This window comes from Tyto alba, unplaced genomic scaffold (assembly GCF_018691265.1).
Source record: "Tyto alba isolate M040663 unplaced genomic scaffold, T.alba_DEE_v4.0 Super-Scaffold_41, whole genome shotgun sequence".
NCBI lineage: Eukaryota > Metazoa > Chordata > Aves > Strigiformes > Tytonidae > Tyto > Tyto alba.
The window spans coordinates 4,412,712-4,436,769 of NW_024881317.1; the positions used below are offsets into that span (position 1 = coordinate 4,412,712).

The following is a 24,058-nucleotide window of genomic DNA, read 5'->3' on the forward strand; positions in this document are numbered from 1 at the left end:
TTATCCTCAGACATGCAGAAAAAGCTCTCCTAATCAGCCAAGCCCTCAAGACAAAGGGAACCATTTACAGATGTGGCCTTTCCCACTTCTCTGTCTTGATCCCTTTCTGGCAACATCCAAGTAGTTCACAGGTGCATGCAAGCTGTCAGTGGCACCTCTGCATAATCCCTCCTGAGGCCAGGATTAAAAAAAATCAAACAAGATCTAGACTGGCTCTTAATAGAGACCAAATAGGTCACAAGACAGTTTTTCAAGCAGGTATATCCTTCAACTGAATTCCTAAGAAATTCAATATTCCTAAAGTTACTTCACATTCTCAGAATCTGAAGATTAGAGAGGATACTAGAGGACAATTTGAACTCTGGAACAAAGAGGAGAAATTCAGTACTCAAGAATACTAGATCTTTCTTATCCATTCTCCTGATGATAAAATTCTAAGAGGAAGGATAATTTCCCAGAAGATTAACTGGGTCCATAATCTGCATTACTGACCAGAAGGGCTACTTCACTGATAAAGAAGTGTATAAACAGATAATATTGTGTCGTTCCAGGACCATATAGAGCCTCTACATCCAACAAACTCCTTCAAAATCACCTAAGATTGTGAAGAATTTAGGGAACTCCTCTTAGTCCAGGGTTACAGTTTTCATGCACCCTCAGCAATGAAAACCAGCTCACACTCTTTGCATGGTTCTATCTCAGTGCCATACATAAAAGGCATGGAAGAAAAAGCAGAGATTGGGTAAGAGTGGTGGTACTTTTGAGCCTTTCTGATTCTCTGGAGTCCCCAAGGATGGCACAACTTCACTACAAGTGCCCTTCACTGGCAGACTCTGGTTGATTCAAGGTCTAATACTGCTGAATCTGCTGGAACATAGTGAAGCAGATCTCCTCATGACACATTTCAAGATGATCCATCCATCAAGTCCTATCAGTTCAAAGTCAAACTCTCCCCCATATTTGGGTACTCGGAGCAAGTGAGGCTATACTTTGCCTAATGAGAATCCACAGACTTTTGAGAGAAATACTACAGCCATGCAGTGCATCTTCAAGCCACGATGATGTTGACAACAAATAGCAAGTTGTACACCCCCCGGTAACACAAGATTCTTGAAGCACATTAGATGCCCATCACAAACTGAACAGGGTTTAACACTGACCAGGAGCAACAGTATTGTGAAAATTCTAGCTCCAAAGCATTTGATCTAATTTACAGAAAAAATAAATTAGCTCAAAAGCAAACACTGTCATAATGCCGGACATATTTCCCCCTCTCAGAACTGATATACTTGCCAAGTAAAAATTTTTATGAAATGTTTTTTATGTGGTGGGTAAAGTTTTAAAAATATTAAGAATAAAAATTCTTTTTCAGAGTTATGACAGCTGCATGTGAAGTAAGCTCTCAGTATTATAAAATGATCGCAAAATCTTCTGTTCTAGACATAAAAAAACACCTACCAATCTTTGCTACAACACGTAGATATTTTTACTCAAAGTTATTTTCCACAGAAAAACTGTTAAATTGGCAGATTGACTGCTAAAGCAAATCATATCTATTCCAATAAAGTCACACAGGACTTGAGAAAAAGACTCATGTGAACTAAATATGAGCCATTTTATGCAACAACTTTGTTTGAACTGGGTCCCAACCACACAAGATAACCTTTACTTGCTTCTTAATCTGATAAAGTCATGTAAGTATTCTCTTTCAATCAAACAACAACAAAATCTCAAATGCTGAAAACTTCATAATGTTGAGTAAGACTTGAGTTTTTACTTTGACTACAAGAGAATATCTGGGATTACAGGTATGCCGGTACTCCATCTTCATCTTTGACATCTCTGCTATAAATTGTGATCTGCAAATCTGACACATGACCTTTTACAACTATATCCATAGGAGAATTCTCCATTCCTGAGAAATTCAAAAGATTGAAAGCCAAAAGAAGAAAATATATATTTTTTTAAAGTGAATTCTACAATAAATGTAGCAAGAAACTAAATTAATTGTTGTCTGCAGACATAATTAACTTAATATATGCACTTCAAATGCAGCTGTCAAACTCAAATTGACAAGTTAGCAGATTTCCTCAATCTGGTTATGTATGATTTCTTGATTTTGGTTGCAATTGAAAAGGTTACTGTGTACCTGACAGTATTTAAAAGAATCCATGCCATATCCTAGTAGAAAGCGGAGCTCTGACAACTTAAGGTACTCTGTCACTTAGCATCCCAGTGTTAACTAGCTATTTGAATTTTGCTAGAAGTACTTCTTATAGATGTTCCACTGTTCTTGTATAGCCACAACTCTTACTTGTATGAAAAAAATCTTTCTAGAAATGAGTGGGTATATGTATAACATTTTGGGTGCAATGTTCTGGAAAGTAAGAGATAAGTGATGCATTTTGACTTTTCACATAAACTATTAATAAATGCAAGAAGGAAAACATTTTACTGCATTAAATATGTTCACCAAGCTGCTGTAACTGGGTATTTCTACAGTTCAATATTCTATAGCAAGTGCTGTAAACAACTGTTTTATTTGCTTATTGAAAGGAGTCATCTTAAATCCGAGGCTGCTGTTACTAAAGCCTGATTTTGGAAAAGAGGCCTGAAATGGCCTGATAATAAACTTATTTAGCCTGACTTGAGAAATACTATGGAAATCAACATCTGACCTCCACAGTTTCTAAAAATAGTCATTTTTTTTCAGCTGAGGAAATTTCCTCCATTTAAAATCCTGCTTACCTGATGGAAACCACACTTCAATATTTCATATCTTTGCTGCGTAGCCAAAGAATGGATGAAGAGTGGAAAGTCTCTCCTGTGCTTTCAGCACTTTTTATTCATAAATTCAATTGTCTGACTTGATCTTCAAAGAACTTCTTCCCAGTTGCCACACTAAGTAGCCAGTGGGCAAATACTGAAAGGTCAACAGTTGCTACTCTAATTCCTTGCTATGAATACATATCAAGGAGTTATGTGTATTTCCAAAATTGACCTTCACTCACCAAGACATCTCAAGGAACAGAAGAAACACGAGGGAACTGGGCGAACTGTCGTGTATTTTGTCCTTCTGTGGCCATGATAAATTTCAATGGCTGCCTGCCCTCTATCAGAGTACTGAATTTTCTTTAGGGGAGACAAAATATTATTTAAATGGAAAAGTGCTATCGTATCTTTTTATTGAAGACAAAAAAAATACCATGAATTTGATCTCTAATTTGTTTTTGAAAGAAATTCTGATCATCTTCCAAAATTAAGGCAGAACCTAGCTATCAGCTTCCAAGATTTATTGCTTTCTTTGTATAACCACTAGAAAACAATTAGCAAGATACACATGGCAATACAAACAATACAGTCTGTATTTTCTTCATTTTGATTGGCACCACAACCAGTATCAAACATCCAGGTTTTGTGAATACTAAACTAGAACACATCTGAGTTGTTTTTAGTGTAATAGTTTAGTAAGCATAGTTAATTTCATACAAAATAAGAAATTTGGCGAATGTAAGATCTCTTAAGAATGCTATAATTTCACCTGTAAAGAAACACATAAGCAAGAGCAGCACGCTACTACTGAAAGGCACTAAAATAAAAAATGCAAATATTACTGAAGTAGAAAGGGCACAGCAGTAAAAAAGTGTAAATCATTCTCAGGCATTTAAAGACTTGACAATTACAAGGCAACTAAAAAAATTATGACCTTTGTTCTTCCACAAACACTTTTTCAAGAGTCAAAATTAAAAATTGCTTTTGAGTAATTGTGAAACTAAAACCACAATACTATTTCTCAACAAAGGCATGATACTGCACTTACCAACTGGACTGGTACCAGCTCCATTTGGCACTGTGAGGTCAGTTGTCCCCAGCATTCCACCTAATAAAAATAAGCCAGAGCATTAAACTAACTTGCTCTCATCACAGTATCCTGTAATTTTTTACTTCAAAACTTAAGCTGTTAAAAAAAGAAAATGCACTGATGCTATTAATCAGTTGTTACTTGCATATGTATGTGTGTGTGTAATAAAAAAAATAAAAAGAGGGCATAAAAGGAAAGCACAACAGTACTAAAATCTTACCTGTGTTGCCAGTACTCGGTGGTCTCTGAGGGGCTCCAGGTGATACGTTCCGATGCAGGGTGCTCTGGGGAGGGGAGAGCATGGTTGTGTCCGTTAACGATGAACTGGCTGCCAGTGATGGGGATACGAGGGAACTCCCTGGGTTACTGTAGGTTAAAGTGTTGGGATTGGACACTGGAACTGTAACCGACATCGAGAAGTTCTGAGCAGGCAAGCCAGGCTGGAGGAAAGAAGATGAGGAACACACACAAGACAACAACATTAGCATTAACTATGTTTGCAGAAATAATACAGCGTAAAAATACACATTAAAGTATGCCAAGAATTACTCGTTTTTTGGTTTGGTTTGTTTTTTTTTTTTTTTAAAGTTAATTATGTTAGTTTTTAAACTCTATTAAGCATACAATTTTAAAACATCCATTTATTGTAGAGCATGGTTTTAAACTCTTATACATCATATAAATACAGTTCCAAGACAATTATTCATAAACTTCTAAAATATTGAGAGCTCAGATACAAAAAACCTGAAGATATTCATATGAATTCGCAAGCTCAGAAATACAACAAATTTACCAGTTAATTTGGATTATTACAAAGCAATGACAAGCTAAACATGTCTACAAAACAATGAACTGTTGCACCTTCAAAATGTAAGCATAAACATGCACATTATAAAATCGTCAGTTATTACACAAAAAAAAGGAAAAAGTTAGTAATAACATTATCTATTAATAACCTTGCCAAAATATTGCTACTTAGCTCTACAACTTCCTCTTTTTCAGACTAAAAAAAGTAAACAGGTCTTTAGAAAGTCACTAAGTGCAGTAGTTTGAATTTAAACATTTAAATTGCCATTATTCTGAGCCCTCTTCTACAAACCCCTACTTGAATAATCACTCCATCTTTCCTTTTTTTTTTTTGCAAATCTCGTTTTTAAAATTCTAATTTCTACAGTGTCATTTAAAAGGCAACTATTTTTCTGAAGTACATATGTTTGTTATTCAACAACTATTTGAATCAAAAGCTTAGATGCCTGTCCTTCTATGGTACTCATTTGGTTATGACTAACTTCTTTGGCGTTTGTCTCATTCCTATCCTTTGACAGTGATGAGTTTCTGAAACAAAAGGGACTATTTTCTTTCACAACTCTTGCAATTACTGGAAACAAAACCATGACAGGTACAATTTAAGGGTAAGAATTCAGCAGTATTTATTGACAGCATAGAGAGATAATAGTTTTGATTTAGAGGTCAAATGCAGATGACAAACATTCATCACCTATCGTGTATACTCAAAAAAATACTCTTATCATATACAGCTTAAAGTTTATTTAGAATAATACTTCTGTATGACAATTTCGATAATATTAGAAATATAACAGTAACTATACTAATTGAAGAGCAGAATACATTTTCTACAAGAAACAAAATCTCTTACTAGTGAGAGCCAACAACAGTGTCCCTACTGAAGCATTCTAAGAATAATTATCAATTTTTGGCACAGAAGGAAGGAAAAAGTAATGAAGCATAGCAACGTAATGCTAGTAAATCATTCTCAGTATCTAACTAATGACAAGTTGTACTGGCATTTGTTTTCACGGGAAACTACTTGAAGAAAATACTCAATATCTACAAAAAAAAGGGTTTTTTTTAAACAGCATGCTGCCAAGTAACTCAAATTAAATTTGAAATACCTGAAGTATACTTAAAACAGTGCTAGATGCTAACAGTTGGAACATATTTTCTCTAAGTTTCTCAGTATATAACTAATAAATGACAACATTCTCCCACACCTTACAATAAAGGCTGCCTCTGCCCATCTATGGCACTCATTTGGTTATGACTGAATTCTTCACACTTTGCCTCATTCCTATCCTTTGACAGTAATGAGTGCACTAGAACAAAAGAAACTATGTTTTCACACAGACCCAAAAGTACTGGAAATAGAACCATAAGAGGTCCAATTTAAGCTATAAATACAGCACTACCCAGCTGAAAAATAATGTTGCCGTTTTTATTTATAGTGATGTTCACACAGACAATATTGGCTGTTCATGAAGACCACAGAAAATCAAGGGAGAGTAATTTAGCTGTAACATACTGAGAGATGAGGCCTGAAGATGTCTCAACACAGAAATACTGGATATGAAAAGCTTCAAAACAAAGCAAGAACAAAAGATATTGGCTTCATTCAAGTACAAAGAACTTGATAAAAGAAATGATGCTGGGTGTCATGACCGTCAGTTTGCTTTGAAGTCCCCAAAAATGGCCTTATTGTTCTGAACAATTAAATAATTTCTAGTATCAGCAAGTCATTTGGGGACACACTATTGAATTGCCCCAGGGTCTGTGCTGATTAACCTAGCCAGTCAGTCCATTTACTTTAATTGCTACAAGATTTGCAATGTTAAAAAATTCAAAGGCTGTGGCAGAGCCCTGTACTAATATTCTTAGAAATTACTTCCCTTGTAGTACTCAACACTAATTGGTCTTTGTAAAAGGAAATTAAATGTCATCATGTACACCTCCATGAAAAATATGCAAAATTTATGCTACTGTTATCCCCAAACTTTTTAAGTTTTGAAGTCAAGTGACTTATGGCTGCAAATACGTTAGGTACTTGGGACAAAACTTTCAAAGACCTTTCAGTATCCAAGGAAGTATCTGTTAGAATTTCAACAGAAGACACCGATCTTATGAGGCTCCCACTGCGCATCAGTCTTTATCTTTAAACATCTAAATACCTTTCCACATTCAGTCTTCAGTAAAATAAATTCTTCTGATTTGATGACAAAATAAATCCAACTCTATTTGCCTACTTGTGACATACTGTAAAATCTCGATCAACAGACAGATAAAGAGCTACAAAATGTAAATAAACTATTCTACATCCCACGACAAAATCTATCTTTATAAAAATATTTTAGGTAGGATTAGGCAATGTAGCTAGGCACTTGAAATTCAGAAATGTTACCTCCCATCTACAAGGCATAAAAAGCTGAGTGCAAAAGCTAGAGATAAATCTTCTTATCTTTTAATATAAAATGTATTTTAACAAGATCAAGTATCTGCATGTCATTTTCCCTCAAAAATATTTATTCCCTTCTCAAACCATTACATCCTCTTGTCTTTGCAAGCGGTTTTCAGTGGTAAGCAAACACCATGAAAATTTTCATGCATGTAATAGAAGCACAAACCATACTTTAGTACTCACTGCGATTTTATGATTCCGCATCATATTATCAAACTCTTCATTAATTTTTTTATATTTTTCTTCTGTATGTGGCGTGAGCACATATGAAGTGTCAGGGTCCGGGCTGTCGCACCCTCTGTGTTCCTTCTTGTTCAGAGCCTAAATAATGAAGTTAATAAAAAGGATCAACAAATAAAAAGTAGAGATAAAATAAAAGTACTTACAGGGCCTCGCTTGAAAATAAAATCACTATCTTCATTTAGTTTGCTGAATCTGTCCTCCGATAGTGGACTGTGCTCAAAGTAATCGTCAGCATCAGGGCTCTCACAACCATTAAGGCCTTTCTTTCTTAAGGTCTGAAATACAATTGGAAAATTCACATACAAATCATACTAACTCGCCAAGAAGTTTTGTATACTACTGAATCATTCAGAGCCACTGAAACTACATGAAACTTTCACAGACAAAATTCACTGTTCAACAGACAGGCTCAGTCTTTCAAAACAGTAGCATACTACACAAAGAAAAAAGGTTCATTCAGAGGCACAGACTCTCCCAGGTGCCACCTCATGGGTAACTTTAACCTACAACCACTTCATCTCTCCAGCGTTCCATGCAAAACCATTTTTAGATACTGGCTGATGGAGTAGAGTTGCCTGACATACAAGGAACATTCAAGCCTATGGCAAAGGAGTTAATGTCATCACTGGTAATTAACAGCCAGTTTACTGGATCTTTAATAAATTGATTTTAGCATCCCAATTTTAATATTCACATTTTAAAGGGCATACAGTCAAACTCTGAGAAACACATTGGCTAAAATTTTCAATCAAATTCAACAACTGCAATACATTAAATATATGTAACACGGTCTCAGTAGTCTATAAAGACAGGATTTTCCTGCACTTTTGTCATCCTGCATGATAACAGGAACTGCAAAAAAGTATAAAAAGAAATTACATAATTCCTCTCTAAAATGACTTAGTTAGCTAAATACAAGTTTTTTCATAGATGCTTTATTGGGCTATTTCCTGTTTTCTGATGGAGAACTCACATCAACATCCCCTGGGAAAAAAACCTAACTTGTCTACGATCTAGCCATTCCAAATAAGCTACTGAAAGAATGGATGTGAAACTACAGGTCTCATGACCAAATTTTAAAAGATACTTGTATTCCTTGTTGTTTTTCACCCTATTACACAATCAGAAATCTTTCTTTGCAAGTTCTAGTTTATAACAAAGCAAGATTTAAAATATTACCTACGGAAAAATCTTTAATGTTTTAAAAAAGTTTCAAAAGGAAAGCAATGTAAGTTTTTAAACAGGTACACATCAGCAGTACATAAGGCAGCAGTAGGACTATACAGGCATGAGGGGGGCTGTGTGTTTTCTTTTTTGTGAGAAATTATATATATTTTATGAATTTTACACTAAAAGACTCTAAAGATAAGAAATCTCCAAGCTGACCTTCCCAGCACCATAAAGAAATTGCATTTGTTTTCCCATAGAAGCTGCATTTCCATAACACACGGAATTTTTGATTAAAAAAAAAACCAAACTATGTTTTAGTTTAAACTATAGCATTCATCAGCATTTTTTTCTTGAAGTACTGTCTACTAATTTTTAGCACAATAAAAAGTACAAATGACTTTCTCACTATTCCTATATATGCAAAATACTGCCTGTTTCTACTTCAGTTTTAACACAGTGCTTGAAAATTCAATTACGCTGTCTGAAATTCTTGAATATCACAGGTCACCATAAGCTATAATTCCTTCTCAAGTTTCTTGGCTTGCTTCGTGTATCCCACACAGTATCTGGAACTCCCACAAAAATGTAATCACTAAATCAGCATATGGGGAAAACAGGTGTAGGTTCCTCCGACACCTGTCACAGCACATATCCTGCTCCCCCAACCAATCAGCTGGGCACGTATATGGACTTGGCCATACAAGGGCTGGCTCTTCGGCCTCTCAAGGTCAGAGCCTGTTCTCCCTCCCTCTCCCAGCCCTTCCTAACAAGTCAGCCTGCCAGTCTTCTACACTTTGATATCAGTAGGGAAAATGTTAACACAGTATAATCTGGATTACACTTAACCCCTGCAACCCACAGAATTCTGTAAATAGAATCCAAGTATGTCTTTACATGGTGCTCAGCGTCAACAAGCATATGCAGTGCCCAAGACACAATCAGAAGCTGTATTTGGATACTATAAAGAGAGATCTGACAAGAAATACACATACTGTCTAGTTTACCTCCTTTGATAAACACATTAGAGCAACTTTAAGTATTGCAGCATGGGAGTTTCATTAGTGCTTTCAATATTCTAAAACAATCAAGCGAAAGCTTTTAAGCGTAATGCTGCCAATTCATGCTGCCAGATCTGTCGGAAAATTATACTGACAGTTCTAATATAAAGGAATAGATTTAGTTAAATATAAAAATGCAGTGTTCTTGGTGACTGTTTTTGGTTGGTTGTTTTTTTTTTTTTTAAAAGCTTTTGATAACAACGGGGTTAACTTTGCTTCAACTCATGAGGAAGGAAAATGCCTCAGTATCTCCTGTTTAAGATTCTGGAAACCTTCACTCCAGATGGGGTTCCTGTCATTGTGGAAGGATTTAAGCCACGGTTCACTGTTACAGATAATAAGTCTGGGTCTGATACCCAAAGCTCTGTCTCCTTATCACTCAAACACGAACTGCCACTTTGAGGACCTAACCATAAAAAGACTGCCAACTTTATCATTGCCCAGTAACATAATAGTAAAACATTTCTGCTCCATGGCTCGTACCAACAAGCGGAATGCTGTAATCTGTTCACACGGCCAGGCGAAGCCTACGCGAGACAGCCCTGCCTCGGCTTTCTCACAGGCCACAGAGTGAGACATGATAACAGGCTCTTGCTGAAGAGAAAACAAGGCAGGCCAGGACTACTGGGAATCGCTCTGTGGGGACACAGGAAAGCCAAACTCCATAAACAAGTGCTGCCGACTCCACCCTCGAGACTTTCTATAGCTAAAATGTGTTATTTCTCCAATTAACGTAAATAACTTGTGTGTGTGTAGCTTGTGTGTGTGTGTGTCCAGCTATTTCCAAAATATTATCACGGAGACTGAAATTTTATTAACTCTGGAGATGAGGAGTGGGAAGGGAGGGGGGAGAAAAAAAAATTAAAACCTGCCAGTTAGTGAGAGCAAACAGTATTTGTGTAACATGAAGAGAGTTTTATTTCTCTGCTGTGATAGACAAGCTTGTTTAGAATAAAAAGCAGAGTTTTTGCAGTTGAGGCTAATAAATATAGAACACAAATTTTCTTATTACAAGAGGGAAAAAGACATTAAATTTCAGGTTTTGCTCTTGAGTGCTCACTGCTGGTGTCAAATCTTGTTTTCCAGATCATCTAAGGGAATGTGTAGCCTTTTGAGTTAATCTGTATTACTTTCCACTTCCTCTAAGACTTATCCACAATTACTGGAATTTGTTCCAACATGTTTGCCAACGCACTTTATTGTGCCTTCAGTAACTGAGATTGTGCAGCTTTGATATTAGACTAGATTAACTAATTGATGTGAGAAAAGTAATGATTTTTGTCAGAAAATAATGCAAAGTATTTACCAGCAACCAAGGAAGGTATGAAATCTATTTTTTAAAGAATGAAGCAAGCACAATAATATAGTTTTGTGACGTACAAAATCACTATACAACTGTTCCAGACATCTGGGTCATTCTGCAATATCAAGATGACCACAGCTGTTTTAACCTGCTTTTGTTCCACTGGGCAAGACTGACACATGCAAGTATTATAATTATCAGTATAATATTGATTTATTGCTTTTTTTTTTTAATGGCACAGCTTAGAGAACATTGTAAGAGAATAACTGTACTAGCTATTACAAGCTTAAATATTACATTCAAGCAAACAGTACAATATTTTCCTGAACTTCCCCAAACATACATGAAGTACTTGAATTGCACTGCATTTTGCTAATTTAAGAGAAGAACCACAACTAGGCAAGAAGCATCTAAGGAACACAAGAAGGGCTTCTTGCAAAAAAAGTCAACAAAATAATTAGCTTCTCTCTACAATTCAACATAAATTTTACTGAAACTGACAATACAGATACCAAAGAGTACAAAAATACAACGAAGTGATTTATTGTATGATCCATGAGGAAGCAAAGTTCATATTCAATTGTCATAGTGTAATTATCTTTGCATAAGCTTCCTTCCACAAAATCCAACAGAGAAACATGAAATGCAGGAGCTTTAAGCCTGCTGGGTCTCCACAGCATGAAATCCAGTCACCACCTTCTCCAAGGCTTGTTCCAGCCCAGCCGCACGCAGGTCTCACACAGACTTGCACTGCCTCAATATTCCAGTCATCAGCAGTTCTGAAAACCAGAAACTCTCAACTAATAAACACAGATTACTGCTACCAGCAATGAAGTTGACAACCCCCAAGTGTCCTCCTCCCCATGAAAGATCCTGTTTGTTATATCCGATCTGCAATGACATGTTGCTAACGGTTAGAAGAGCACAATCAGCATGTTTTGTGCTTCAATTCAGTGAGTGTGGTTAAAAAAGCCAAGAATTCTCGTATTAGTGATCTGGGCTCCTTACCAGCTCTGGCAAAACTGTAGAGAACTTGATTATGTTCCCTGTCACCTCAGGAAATCATATTTTTCCTCCTTAAAGCAAAAAAGTAGGATGACCTCAAATGTTAGTAGTCTTATGAAGTGCAAAAAAGTGTCCATTCAAAAGATTTTCAGTGTTTGGTTTCTTGTAATATTACACAAAAAGGAAATGGTTGTTGCTATCAATGCTACTATGTATCATGTTAGCAGCTCTATTTTTGCACTTACTACTGGAGCTGGCCAAACAGGATTTTTGTTGATGTTTCATCTGAAATCATGAGGAAAAACATTTCCAAAATCTGACTAAGATTGAAATGAAAAGTTATTTTCCTTGGAAAAGGCAAACCTTTCACTTAAAACCTGTGGCTAGTTCTGTTTCTGCTGTTACAGTCAAAGCACAAAAAAAGCTGTAAAGCAGCACAGATTTGGAGTAAATAGCTTTTTAAAAATTGTAATTTAAAAAAATTTAAATATTCCTCAGGCCTGAAGTAATGGAAAGGCTCCACTAGTACTGCCAAATATTACTGCTGCTTGAGTAGGCACGTACACCACAGTTATCAAAAGGATAACCAATTAAACAGTTTCCTGATGCTCTAGAGAGCTGCCATGCGATAGTGGAGAGGCAGAGGACACTGCTGCCACTTGCATCAAATTCCAAAGGCTCCTCACCCACAAACGGAGTTTCCAAGTGCTCACACAGCTCTCTGCAGGAAGGACAGGATCACCCTGCCATCCGAGATGAGCATGACAATAAGATCATGTACAGCAAAAGACTATGAAGTTGCAGTCACACCAATAAAATGCAAAAGCCAGTACCGTTAGCCCAGGTTGCAATAGTGCCTTTCCTAGCAACGTTCAGGAACAAAGAAAAATAATTCCTAAAATAGAGAACCAGGGATACCAAGAGCTATTTAGCCATACTGCAGCGTTCAGGTTGAGTCTCACATTCCATCTCTGCAGATGATTATAGACATCCATGCTTTAAGGTTACTTCCCCATGCTTTAAGGGAATTGCTGAAATCTCTGTGGGAGCAGTTTGACAAGCTGACTGACATTAAAAACTTACTGCCACAGAAAGTGCAGGATATCTGAGACCACCCTTACACCAACTCTGGTGTTTGCTCCAGCCTGCAATAAGTCATTTTTTCTTCATTAAAAGACAGAAAATTCTCCTTGGCCATTCTTTATTTAACTTATTTTTGCTGGATTTATTTTCAATTGTAGCAAGTATAAGGTGGTTTTCCAACGTATGTGCTGAGCATCATAAATACAGAACAGGCAGAAGGAATGGCCTGTCCATTGCCTCCGCCACCACTGTTAATCCCATTCTACTTAAAATGCTGCACCTTTTTTCTCATATATTCACAAAACTATGGACAAATACAGCAGTCACAGCACCAGACTCCCACCTAGTTTTCATTCTTTTTATGTGAAACCATCAGTGAGAGAAAACAGGGCATATTCCTTTAATGCAGTTCAGCTCCCTCCCCACAACGGAGACAGACTTCAGCTGGGAAGAGCTACAGGTATCATGCCAGACTTTACATATAGTAACAAGTCACCTTGAAAGCATGACAGTTGCTTTATTATTGCCTTTCTGTTACATACTATTGCCAAGAAGTTGAGCCTAAAACTAGGCTGGATTTTTATTCTTCCATGACACAAAATTTTTCACTTTTATCACTGTGAACAATACTACAGTGTATCATCCTTTACATAGTCATTTCTCCCCTATTATGTATAAAACATACTCAAGTATCCAAGGAGTATTCGTAGTCACTAAAAGTTATTTATAGTTTTTAAACTTCCTGCAGGTCAGTATGGCTTCAGAAGTATCACCATTTCTGTTTCTTTTTTCTGAAGTAACAATATGGTTCTGCAAAGTCGAAGCTTGACCCTGCAGTGCTGGGTACACGAATTTCACCACTGTCTAAAATACAAACAGGAGTGAATCCTAAGTGCAGTGTATGCAACAAAAGAGAACAGTCAGACAGAAACCACATAATTCTACTCAATAACAGTGGTTTCTGTTTGAAGCCCATCGACGTTATTTCTGCAAGCTTCAATTTCTTTTTCATAGTTAGATGTATCAGATTGTTTTAGGTAATGTTTAAACATTTTGTTAATTTTCCTCACTATTAGTATTCTCAACTTCCACTATGAAGCATCTGCAACTTTCATTATGAAGCTGTTTGCCTTTCCATGGAGTTAGGAGGCTACTTAAGTTTAGCCCTACTACTATTCCTTTCAGTAGCCCCAACACATTTTCAATTACATTCTGCTATCAGTTAGAATTTCAGAGTCTCTTTGTAACCACAAATATATACATCCCAAAACAGAGTAGTAAAGCAGAGTGGTATCCAGCTTTCAAAACTTCAGTGCAGTACATAGGTCAAATTAGATTGTGACAGACATTTCCACAAGCTAAGCAACTTGGAGAGCTTAACTTTTTAAAGCACAAGGCCTCACCAATCTGTCCCCAACCAAAATAATGTATACTAAGTAAAATCTGAAAATTTGACACACTCTACGTATAGCTTACCTAAATAATATTTTCCATACTTATGCTCAATTAGCTGTGGTATTTCAAAAGTAAATAATTTATATTACGCAAAAATATCTATACATCAAAAATTCAGAGTACAGTACTTTAACGAAGTTTGCTGCAAGGATTATATTTCTTGGCCAACTATTATAGTATGTTCGGGAAAAAGGAGGTTTAGAATTAATTACTTATTCCAGCATTTTACAAAAAAAAAAAAATTCTAAGCCTGCCTTGCAGTAGGCCATAAAATACAAGAGCCCTTTAATCAATGCTCTGCTATGTTCAGTTTTAGGCAAAGGTACTCATCATTTACAGATTAAAAATGTTCATGATTTGAAATTTTATCAGTGTCCCTGTTATATACCACTCTAAGAAAAGACACAGTCTTGTTTCAAATGTTGGAGCACTTCCAGTATCTGGCAAATTTTAACATGTATCCCTCGCTTGCCAAACATGAAAGCTAGCTGTCAAATTCCTCCAAGATATGATAAAGATGGCACTCAGGATTCAAACTCTCATTTATATAAAATAACACATACAAAAGGTTTTTAGACATGATATGGTATAAAACTTAAATTCTTGCTTGAAGCATCTTTGCTGTGAAACATTATTTTAAAAAAAATACAAGTAATTATTACAGAATAATAATTTTATGGGCTATAAAATCTACTCTTCTCCCCCAGAATATTACACAATGCACTGGACTAGAAGGTATAGGAAGGGAAGTTGCTTATTTTTATTTGTGATTTTGGAGAAACACTATGTGTGGACTTTATAATGCAGTTGCTGACCTACAAACAAGCCAGATTGCTCATTCCTGAATGAGCTTCTCGAGACTTAAAACAATTAGTAATCTATTAGCACTAATAATACTGTTTCCACAGTGAAAGCTAAGCCAAGCTCTTAAAGTCTGCTATTTGATGCGTTCGTCTTTGTTTTACTTTCTATACAACTTATGATATTATTAAATTTTATATCACTGAGTAGGTTTTCAGGTTTACCTGTTTTACAGAAAGTACCATGAACTAGATTTTTCCACTAAAGAGTACTAAATTGCCAGTCTAAATCGGTCTTATTCAATCTTTTTATTAAAAACAAACCACACAGTAGATTAATGTTCATCTTCAGGAAGCAGAAACTATTGCTTAGCATATATTTTATAGTCCTTTCAGGGAATGCAGTCTGCAACAAACAAAATTAATGGTAAAACCAAGTAAAACACAGTTTTGTGTTAGAATGTTGAAAGAGACGTTTTATGGTACATAAATGCTTTTTTCAATCATTACTCAAGTGACAACATATATACATACAGACCCATCCTCCCATATATACCTCTTCACATACTTGCAATAGTTAAAAATATAAATCAGCAACAGCAGTAGCTGAGTGAATGCCTCCTTTCAGCAACAGTATATTGCAGATAAGCCATATGGAACATGAAAAGTTTCCAAGTGTAGCAACCCATCTGCATAATATCCTTCATAATCTTTTAGAAGTTCTTTAGTAAAAATATTATCTCCTACTCAAAGTTTGCCAAGAACAATTTTCTAAACTCTGATTACAATTCAATGATATAAAAATAATGGGTTCCTTTTCGTCTACCTGCCTATGCAGTCTTGTTCTTTCAAACGTTTCTTGTCCTGAATTTCTCCTTAATGCTTGAAAATTAGAAAGAATGACAGAAACTATTTCAAAGTCTTGGTACTCAAGATAACTCAGTATTATCAAGACAGTAATTACAACACAAATAGCAGCTATTACCAAAGAAAATGTTTAGTGGATTCTACGGATTTACACAATTTTTAAACTACCATTCACATGTAAGGTTACAGGAACTGGCTACAGTAGTATCTACCAGAACAAGCTTTACCTTTAATATTGGTATGGAATTGCCATTTTGCTTAACCTAAAAAGGTGCCCAACTGTACAGACAAATAGCTACAAGTACGTGTGGGCACATGTGTGCACTCTAAATAGGTGTGGTGTGTGTGTGTGCACACATATAGAAGCATTATCCCAGCTCATAACATTACTGCAGAATATTTACAAAAAAATTTTAAAAAGCAAGTTTAGTAAGACAGGTTGTCTTAATTTTTACCAAAAGCAGGTACGTGAAAAACCCAACTAAAATAATTATGTACAGCAGGAAGCAGTGAGCCTCTCCAGCAATAAAATAATATGGCACAAGCAGATACATCTCTATTTTTACTGAATTAAAATAATTAGAATGTAGGACTTGAAGACACAAAGCTGTAATAAGTATGTCACAACTCATGTTTTGAATACTGAACTTCTCAGTTGTGTCAAAGGAATATACTTAATATGCTTTCCCTTGCATAACCTTCACTTAGAGTGAATTATGTAAAAGCCAAAGCACCTCTTTGAAGACTGTCCTTACCTAACCTGAGAAGAGGGTGGGAAATCAAAGGTGGGACCTAGAGAGGTAGAGAGAAAACTGTACAGGAATCAGGGACAGTGAAATATGAGTAAGCTTTATCCTAATCATTTGTAATTCATGTCAACATTGTGTAAAGACTGGCTATGGCATGCTTGATTTTTTTCTTAACAAGTCACTATACTCAGCAAGTACTGAATTGGAAGTTAATGCAAAAGTGAGCAGGGCTTTAAATGGCATCGGCCTGTTACAGTCAAAGGAGCTTTCAGTAGCATAACATGTAAGAGCTTTGAACTAAAAACTCTTCACAATATTCCCAATGAAATTGGGAATTTTTAATTAATAATATATTATTCACTTCCTATTGAAAATAACTGATAAATAATTCCAGTAAAACTTCATTTACATGTTACAATATACAATACTGCCAATTTAACTTAACTAGCATTCCATAGTCTATATTATAAATTACAGACATGTAAGCTCCCACATGAAATATTACATAACTGATATGACATTAACAAGATGCAATTACTATCACCCACAATTCAGAGACATTAACACTGTCTGTGTACGGATTTGAAAGTATTATGAAGAACAAGAATGATATGATAGAGTAAGGGCTGTTAGGAGATTCATAGGTCTGTACCACAAGAGCTACCACCATAAATACTTTATTCATGTGATAGAACAGATATTATGCAAAATATACCAGGTGAAAGGATCAACATAAAGTCCTTTGTTCAGATAAGTGTTGAGAATATTACAGCCTAGACAGCTTGCTTGCAGTAAAACACCAACAATGAACAAATCGCAATCTCCATCATATGATCAGAAGTATCTCATTACACCCACATGCTGGTTATATGCTTGGGAGATTTTGTAACAATATGAAGATCTAGGGCATTTTTTCTTGGAGGCTAGAGATTCCCCCAGCCGTCTTCTGCAGAAGCCCCATCAGTTTAAGGCCCAAACATTAAGATCACTCAAAAGCAAACTATTAGAAACTTCTCAACAGAAACACAGCATGTAAACATCCTGAGGTCCTAAAAGGCAACTAGGAATGAAGCATCCTACAGAAAATGCTCTCCCTCCTTTTTGACAGTTTATGCTAAAATACTGGTTGATGAACAGCCATGACCAAGAAGCTAGCACTTCTGCTGTTCCTTCTGCAAGGCAGTTAATCCCTGTCAGATTGGCTGGGCTGACAGCTGAAAAGACTACCAAACCCATGAGCTTGGAAGTCAAAATCTGGAGTTACATAAACTCTCCACTGAAATCAAGAGTATCATCAGAAAGAACTGTTATTTATCTTGCTGTAGTTCTAGGAGATGCATTGTTCTGGGGTCTATTCTCTCCATGCACAGCTTGTGTAAAGTCAGTCACTCTTGATTAACAGATGTCATGGTACTCGCTTGGAAATTGCAAAGTAAAAATATACTCTTTAACTGTCAATACAGAATTTCAAAAGCACCAAATTCTGCAGCAACACAAGGGCTGCAGAACACGAGACCAGCACAGCTTGAAGAACTTGCTAATACAAGTGAATAATTATGTCTTTGTGTGACTGCCTGCATGAACTCACACATTAACAAGCAGTGAGCTGTTACAGATTTTCTTGGAGTCAATTTTCAACCCTGCTTAACACAACATCTCCAGAACAGCTTAATCCAGAACCAGATCTTTGATATGCATTTCCGAGCAGTAGGTGTGAGAACTGGACTTTGTGTGTCTGCCCTATAAATTTCAAAACTAAAAACGTTCTCCGAACACACTGCAGAATCAGTTGGAAAAACATCACTTGCACAGCTGGGAAATAAATACAGGACTTCATAACAGAGGAGAATCACTGTTTTTATGTAGTGCCTATTTAAATAAATACTAAAAACAGTCTAAAAAGAGAATGAGAGGTATGTGTTATTCACCAAGAATAAAAGCTATATGCAATATTAAAAAAAAAAAATCTGCTTTCATTAAGTTCCAATGTGTTATTCAAGTCTGTACTACAAACAAATATATAAATATGGAGCCTTGATAGCCCTTTTCTTCTAAACAAGGATGGTAAGTAAGAGGTATAGGATGTAGGAATCACTCCAACAAACCTTCATGGGCCAGAGAATCCCAGATGCAAGATGGACCCTTAACAAATCTCTCAAAACACTCTGCTACTCCACTTGAGAATGTCTTAGACGTTTGTAAAATCAAGATACATTTGACACATTTTAGCTTCTATAGTTCAGAACTCAAAATCTGTGAGGAAGGGTAGAGTAAATATGATATTACTATCTGCTAATTTGCAATATAAACCAAAGTCAAGTGTAGTTTTCCTAGGAAACGTTGAGAAATGCTTACAATAGCCATAAGCTCAAAAAATTAAGACAGATTCCACCTAATGACAAGTTTTACATCACAAGGCCTCATTCAAAAACACAACAACCTAAGTTTTCTGCAGTAAAATGAGAAAAAGCAAAAGTTCTCTTCATTCATAACTCATCTTGGTAAGTTACATGAATACAGTGAAAACAAGTTCTGCTCTTACTGCTTTGGGCTGTTGAATATTTTGATTTATTCTAATTACATCTAGATACTGCACACTGCAAAGGAAAGCACAAAAATCACACAAACCAAAAGTAGTTAATATTATGCAATTAGAATCCAAAATATTCATTAGTACTGTTAGCTATTTCTATCTTTAATGGTAAATATTTCTGGAGTTCAGTGAGACATTTATAAAATTTTTACATCATCTAAACTGAAATATTAACAACTCATGTTACCACTAGAAACTGAGGAAAGAACCTTTAAATAGTACTACTTTCTGTTTAGATACAGTCTACATTTTAGGATTACAATGACAGGCTTATACCACTGACTGGCAGGACAGGACGCCGAACAGTCATGCCCACAGTCATGCCTGTCACTTTCAGAGCTGTTCTTAGAACTAAAGCACATCTCTGGGAATTTTACTGATCATGAGTAGCTCATTCCTACATATGCGGGTAGGGATGGGAACTGAATCAAGCCATGCTTTAAATTGTTTTAAAGAAAATGGTTATCTATGCTTAGAGTAATTGCTACCTAAATGCCCCAATAAACACTACTCCAGCTCTGCTTAGAACCTGCTTCTTCCAAACCATGACTTATAACAATGCATTCACTGTATCTATTAAGCTACATCTATTTATTGTTATTCTGGGTTTCATGTGAAATTCAGGAAAAAAGTTAACAGCATTTGATGGAGGCAGGAAGGAGAAGGGAGAAAGTTTAGTATATTAGCTGTTTTCTCAAGAGGAGGTGGAAAAGGAGGGGAAGAAATGGTCTTTGATATACAAACACAATTTAAAACAATGGCCAAGCATCTAGCTCCCAGGACAATTAACCATTAAGACAACCAGGTCAAAATACTGATAGCTTTTAATGAGGACAGGAAAGATTTACGTGTTTTCTTTTGACTAATGATATTTGGACCTATGAAATCAATCCCTCTTTACAGGGGAATGAACAACATAAATGGGGTGGGGGGTGGAAATTCTCCAAGACAAAAACATGCTCTTACAACCAACTCAAACTCTTGGTGTGTCTTCTAGATGAAATACAAAGTTATCTTGGTTCTTAAAATACATCCACATCACCTATTTCAAAGTTACTTCTGTGGAGTTTTTGGTAGACAGTAGCCCTCTACTAATATTTGATAGAGATTTAATATTCTGGTCCTCACAGCAGGACAGCCTCCTGAAGAACTATCTGATTCAATTTGAGATTCTACTGATGTACAGTCAAGTAAGCTGTCATTCATCAGTTAAATTATTATCTTTTTCTGTTAGTTTATTAAAAAATAAGGAGAATATCACAGCAAATTTCCTTTCACAGCTTTAAAACAATCTCATTAGTATGACTGTTATAGGACTATAGGATAGTTGTTACAGGACAACTCTGTTGTAGGACAGAGAGCAACCTGAACTGAAACTACACAGAATTACTAGTGGTAATAGAACAGCTAAGCACAACCATTATTAACAAGAGGCTTCAGAAACATATATATGAAGATGCATTCTGAACAAACTTCATATATAGTGACTAAAGCTGGAATTCATCAAAATTCAGAATACCAGTACAATATGGTAAGTTTAGAACATCAGCACTGTTTTAAGAAGCAGAAGTTGTCTAGCATTCTTAACCCTAAAACACTGAATTTAATCACTGGTTTAGACATCAGTAAAGTGTAGCTTTAGATTCTTTGCAGGCAAGCCAAAGCTGCTTTTAAAAAAAATTAAGTCTAACCTACTTCCGGCAATTGTTTAAATATCAGAAATGAAGGAAAACAAAATGACATGAACTAGGAACAAAAACTTTTTTCTACCACTGTCAGCTTTCGTAAAGTCACCAACAATCTGTTGTTTAAAAAAAGGCACATCAACATTAGTCACCAGTACGCCCAAAGCAATTTCAGCATAGCCAAAGAATATTTTTAAGTAGAACAATATTACCAAATGCAAAGTTTGAAAAATTAGAGTAAATCGCTCAAGTAAAACAACTTTAAGTGTTGAACCTAATCTCCCAAATTTTAAGGGGAAAAAAGAAAAAAAAGGAGAAAGAAGAGACAGAGAGAGACACCATTATAAGTAGTAATTGTTTTGCTCAGCACAAAACAAAGGTGTCTTCTGTCACTATATTCAAAATAGATATTTGCTACATTGACCAGATTATTAAATTTTCAAGGAAGCTGTTTCTTCCTGAACCCTGAGTGGGAAATAAAGCCCCCACGCATAACCTGTTTACAAGACAGGTTTATATCAAACAAATTCAAGCTATTATACATACATATACACATATATTTTTATATATCTAAGTTTCTGATTAATCATATTTCAGACCACTTCAGTTTTCATGCATTTTTCTCTTTTTAAGGTAAAGTAAACGTGAGATTTTAGTCCTTAACCATACATAAATCCTCCTCAATCACCTCCTTAAAATGTCTCAAAAGCACTTGTGTGCAGTCTCAAATTATTTGAAATGTTACATGCAGTATAATTACATTTACATAATCATTGAGCAAATCAAGTCCAATAATGCCTACATTTTCTCAGCATCACGAGCAGATTACAAAGTCATTTCCTTACTTCACTGAAACCATTTTTAAGCTTCTTCCGTCTTTTAAATGCATACCACTTATTTCCAGTGTGGTCCATGCTATTTGGAGACCAAAGCAAGATGTCCAAACAACAAGAACACATGATAATACTATTCACAGTATTCATATGTATTCCTTTATCAGCCCAAAGATTTTTGCTTTTTTGCTTTTTTTCCTCCTAAGTCTAGCCCACTTTTAGTAATTATCCAGCTATCAAATATGAAGGAATGCAAAACAACGTTAACTAATCAGCATTGTCAGTCTTCCTACAGTCTCTAGTGTGTGTCTATCCATCAACATCCATGGCATCGCTTCTCAGCACTATCTGGGTATCTATAAAGTTGTGTTGATATTTCATGTAAATTTGGAGATTTTTAGTCACTTACACTAAGCATTAGTTTTCATTTTCATCTGAAGCTGGTTGTAGAGCACTCTCTTCCTTTTAAAAAATATGTTTAAAGACTTACCATGTAACTTCTCTTATGAAACATTTCAAAAAAAATATATTTTTCAAGGATGTGATCCAGTTTCCTCCCTCTTACTTTTTAGCTTTGAACAGAAAAATATGGAAACCCAAACTGCTTGCCAAATGCATATCTAGTTGCATACACCAGGTATCGTCTAAAGAAAGAAACAGGATCAATTACCTAAATGTCTTTCTCATCTAGTTCTGTATGTATTCACCTATGCATATTGAGATACAATTCCCAGATCTTTAATTTCCTATGAAGTTCACCCAAATTTTTTTTAAAAAAGCTATAAACGAATTCAAGTGCTACCAAACTACCATAACATCCCATGGTTAACAAACTACTACACCGTATGACACACCAGTAACAGTTCAAAACACATGTTGGTAATCCAAAGCCTGGAAAAGCAGCAATGATGGGGAGGTGGACAAAACTGGATTTTTTTAAAAAAAAAAAAAAAAAAAACACACACAACAAAACCAAAAAGCTTTTGGTTTATAAAAATAGTGTTTCAACACCAACTTTTCTGTTTATGCTCCCCACACTGTTACGCTTGTCTCTTGGCATATGCTCCATCTGGCTGTGGAGATGCATCTGCTTCTTTATGCTGCAGGCTCTACATGCGCAGATGAGCTCTACATGCTTACTCAAAGCTATGATCTGACAATCACATCTCTGATACTATATATGTCTATGACTAAAGAACATGCATTGCTCCTGCAACAGCTCTTCATTACAATTTTGTGAAAAGGCAGAGAAATAGAATGCCCAGTTTGTATTTTAATGCAAGATGATGCACTGAATATAGCTTCTATAAGATTAAACTGGCTTATTTACGCCACTGTAAACAGTAGCAGGTACATTTACCTGCTTTATGTCTTGTTTCTGTCAAAACTCTGACATGACCACTATCACACCAAGCCATCACAAACGTTGCTTCCTATTAGAGTCAGCATTTTCTATGTTGAGATTTAATACAAACATCCAAATCACTTGTTGTAACTTACACCAAGAAACAATTATGATTATTCCAATACAGTAGTCTTTTCACAGGGATGAGTATGTTTACAGTAATTACATTATATAGTTTAGGACAGATTTCTTTTTATACTTTTTAGTTATTATTTTTATTATGAATTACTGCATATTTCAAGGACAGCTGTCAAAATTTGGGGTATAACCTAAGCCTTATACAGCACATAATACTATATTGAAAACACCATTAAACTATACAGCACAGAAGAGGCTCATTAGCTGACACCTATACAAAATTCCCATGGGCACAGACGCCAACCAGCAAAGTAGGTCACATTTTAGGCTCCTAAAAATCAAATCACCTCAATTTGATGATATGATGGAATGTGCACACCCACCCACAGCCAAGAATAGGTGAAATAAACCCTGTTTTGCTATACCACTCAAGGAACATCAAAATATGGAAAAGAGATTAAAAAATTGAGCTAAATAGGCAAAAAAAATCCTGTCTTCAGCCTCTGACTCCCACAAAAAACAAGGCTGGAAGAGAGGGAACAACTTAACAACTGTTGCTTTTTGAGGCCCTCATGAGGGACAGAAAGATCCAACATGGAAATGTTACTTTATAGATAAT

The 24,058-nt window shown here is 35.7% G+C and overlaps 1 protein-coding gene across 10 annotated transcripts in view; it reads right to left on the reverse strand.

Moving 5' to 3' along the window:
• MEF2A (myocyte enhancer factor 2A) overlaps nt 1-24,058 on the reverse strand; it is a 56,841-nt gene that overhangs the window by 22,175 nt on the left and 10,608 nt on the right. For 2 of the 10 annotated variants that reach the window (XM_032994377.2, XM_032994376.2), the window contains exons 3-6: nt 7,499-7,630; nt 7,296-7,433; nt 4,083-4,302; nt 3,821-3,880 (exon numbers count right to left, since the gene is read on the reverse strand). In XM_032994377.2, the coding sequence (XP_032850268.1) occupies nt 3,821-3,880; nt 4,083-4,302; nt 7,296-7,433; nt 7,499-7,630 (550 nt within the window). Of the gene's footprint in view, nt 1-3,820; nt 3,881-4,082; nt 4,303-7,283; nt 7,434-7,498; nt 7,631-24,058 lie in introns of all 10 variants that reach the window. The other 8 variants (XM_042803717.1, XM_032994375.2, XM_032994382.2 and 5 more) reach the window with 4 other exon arrangements.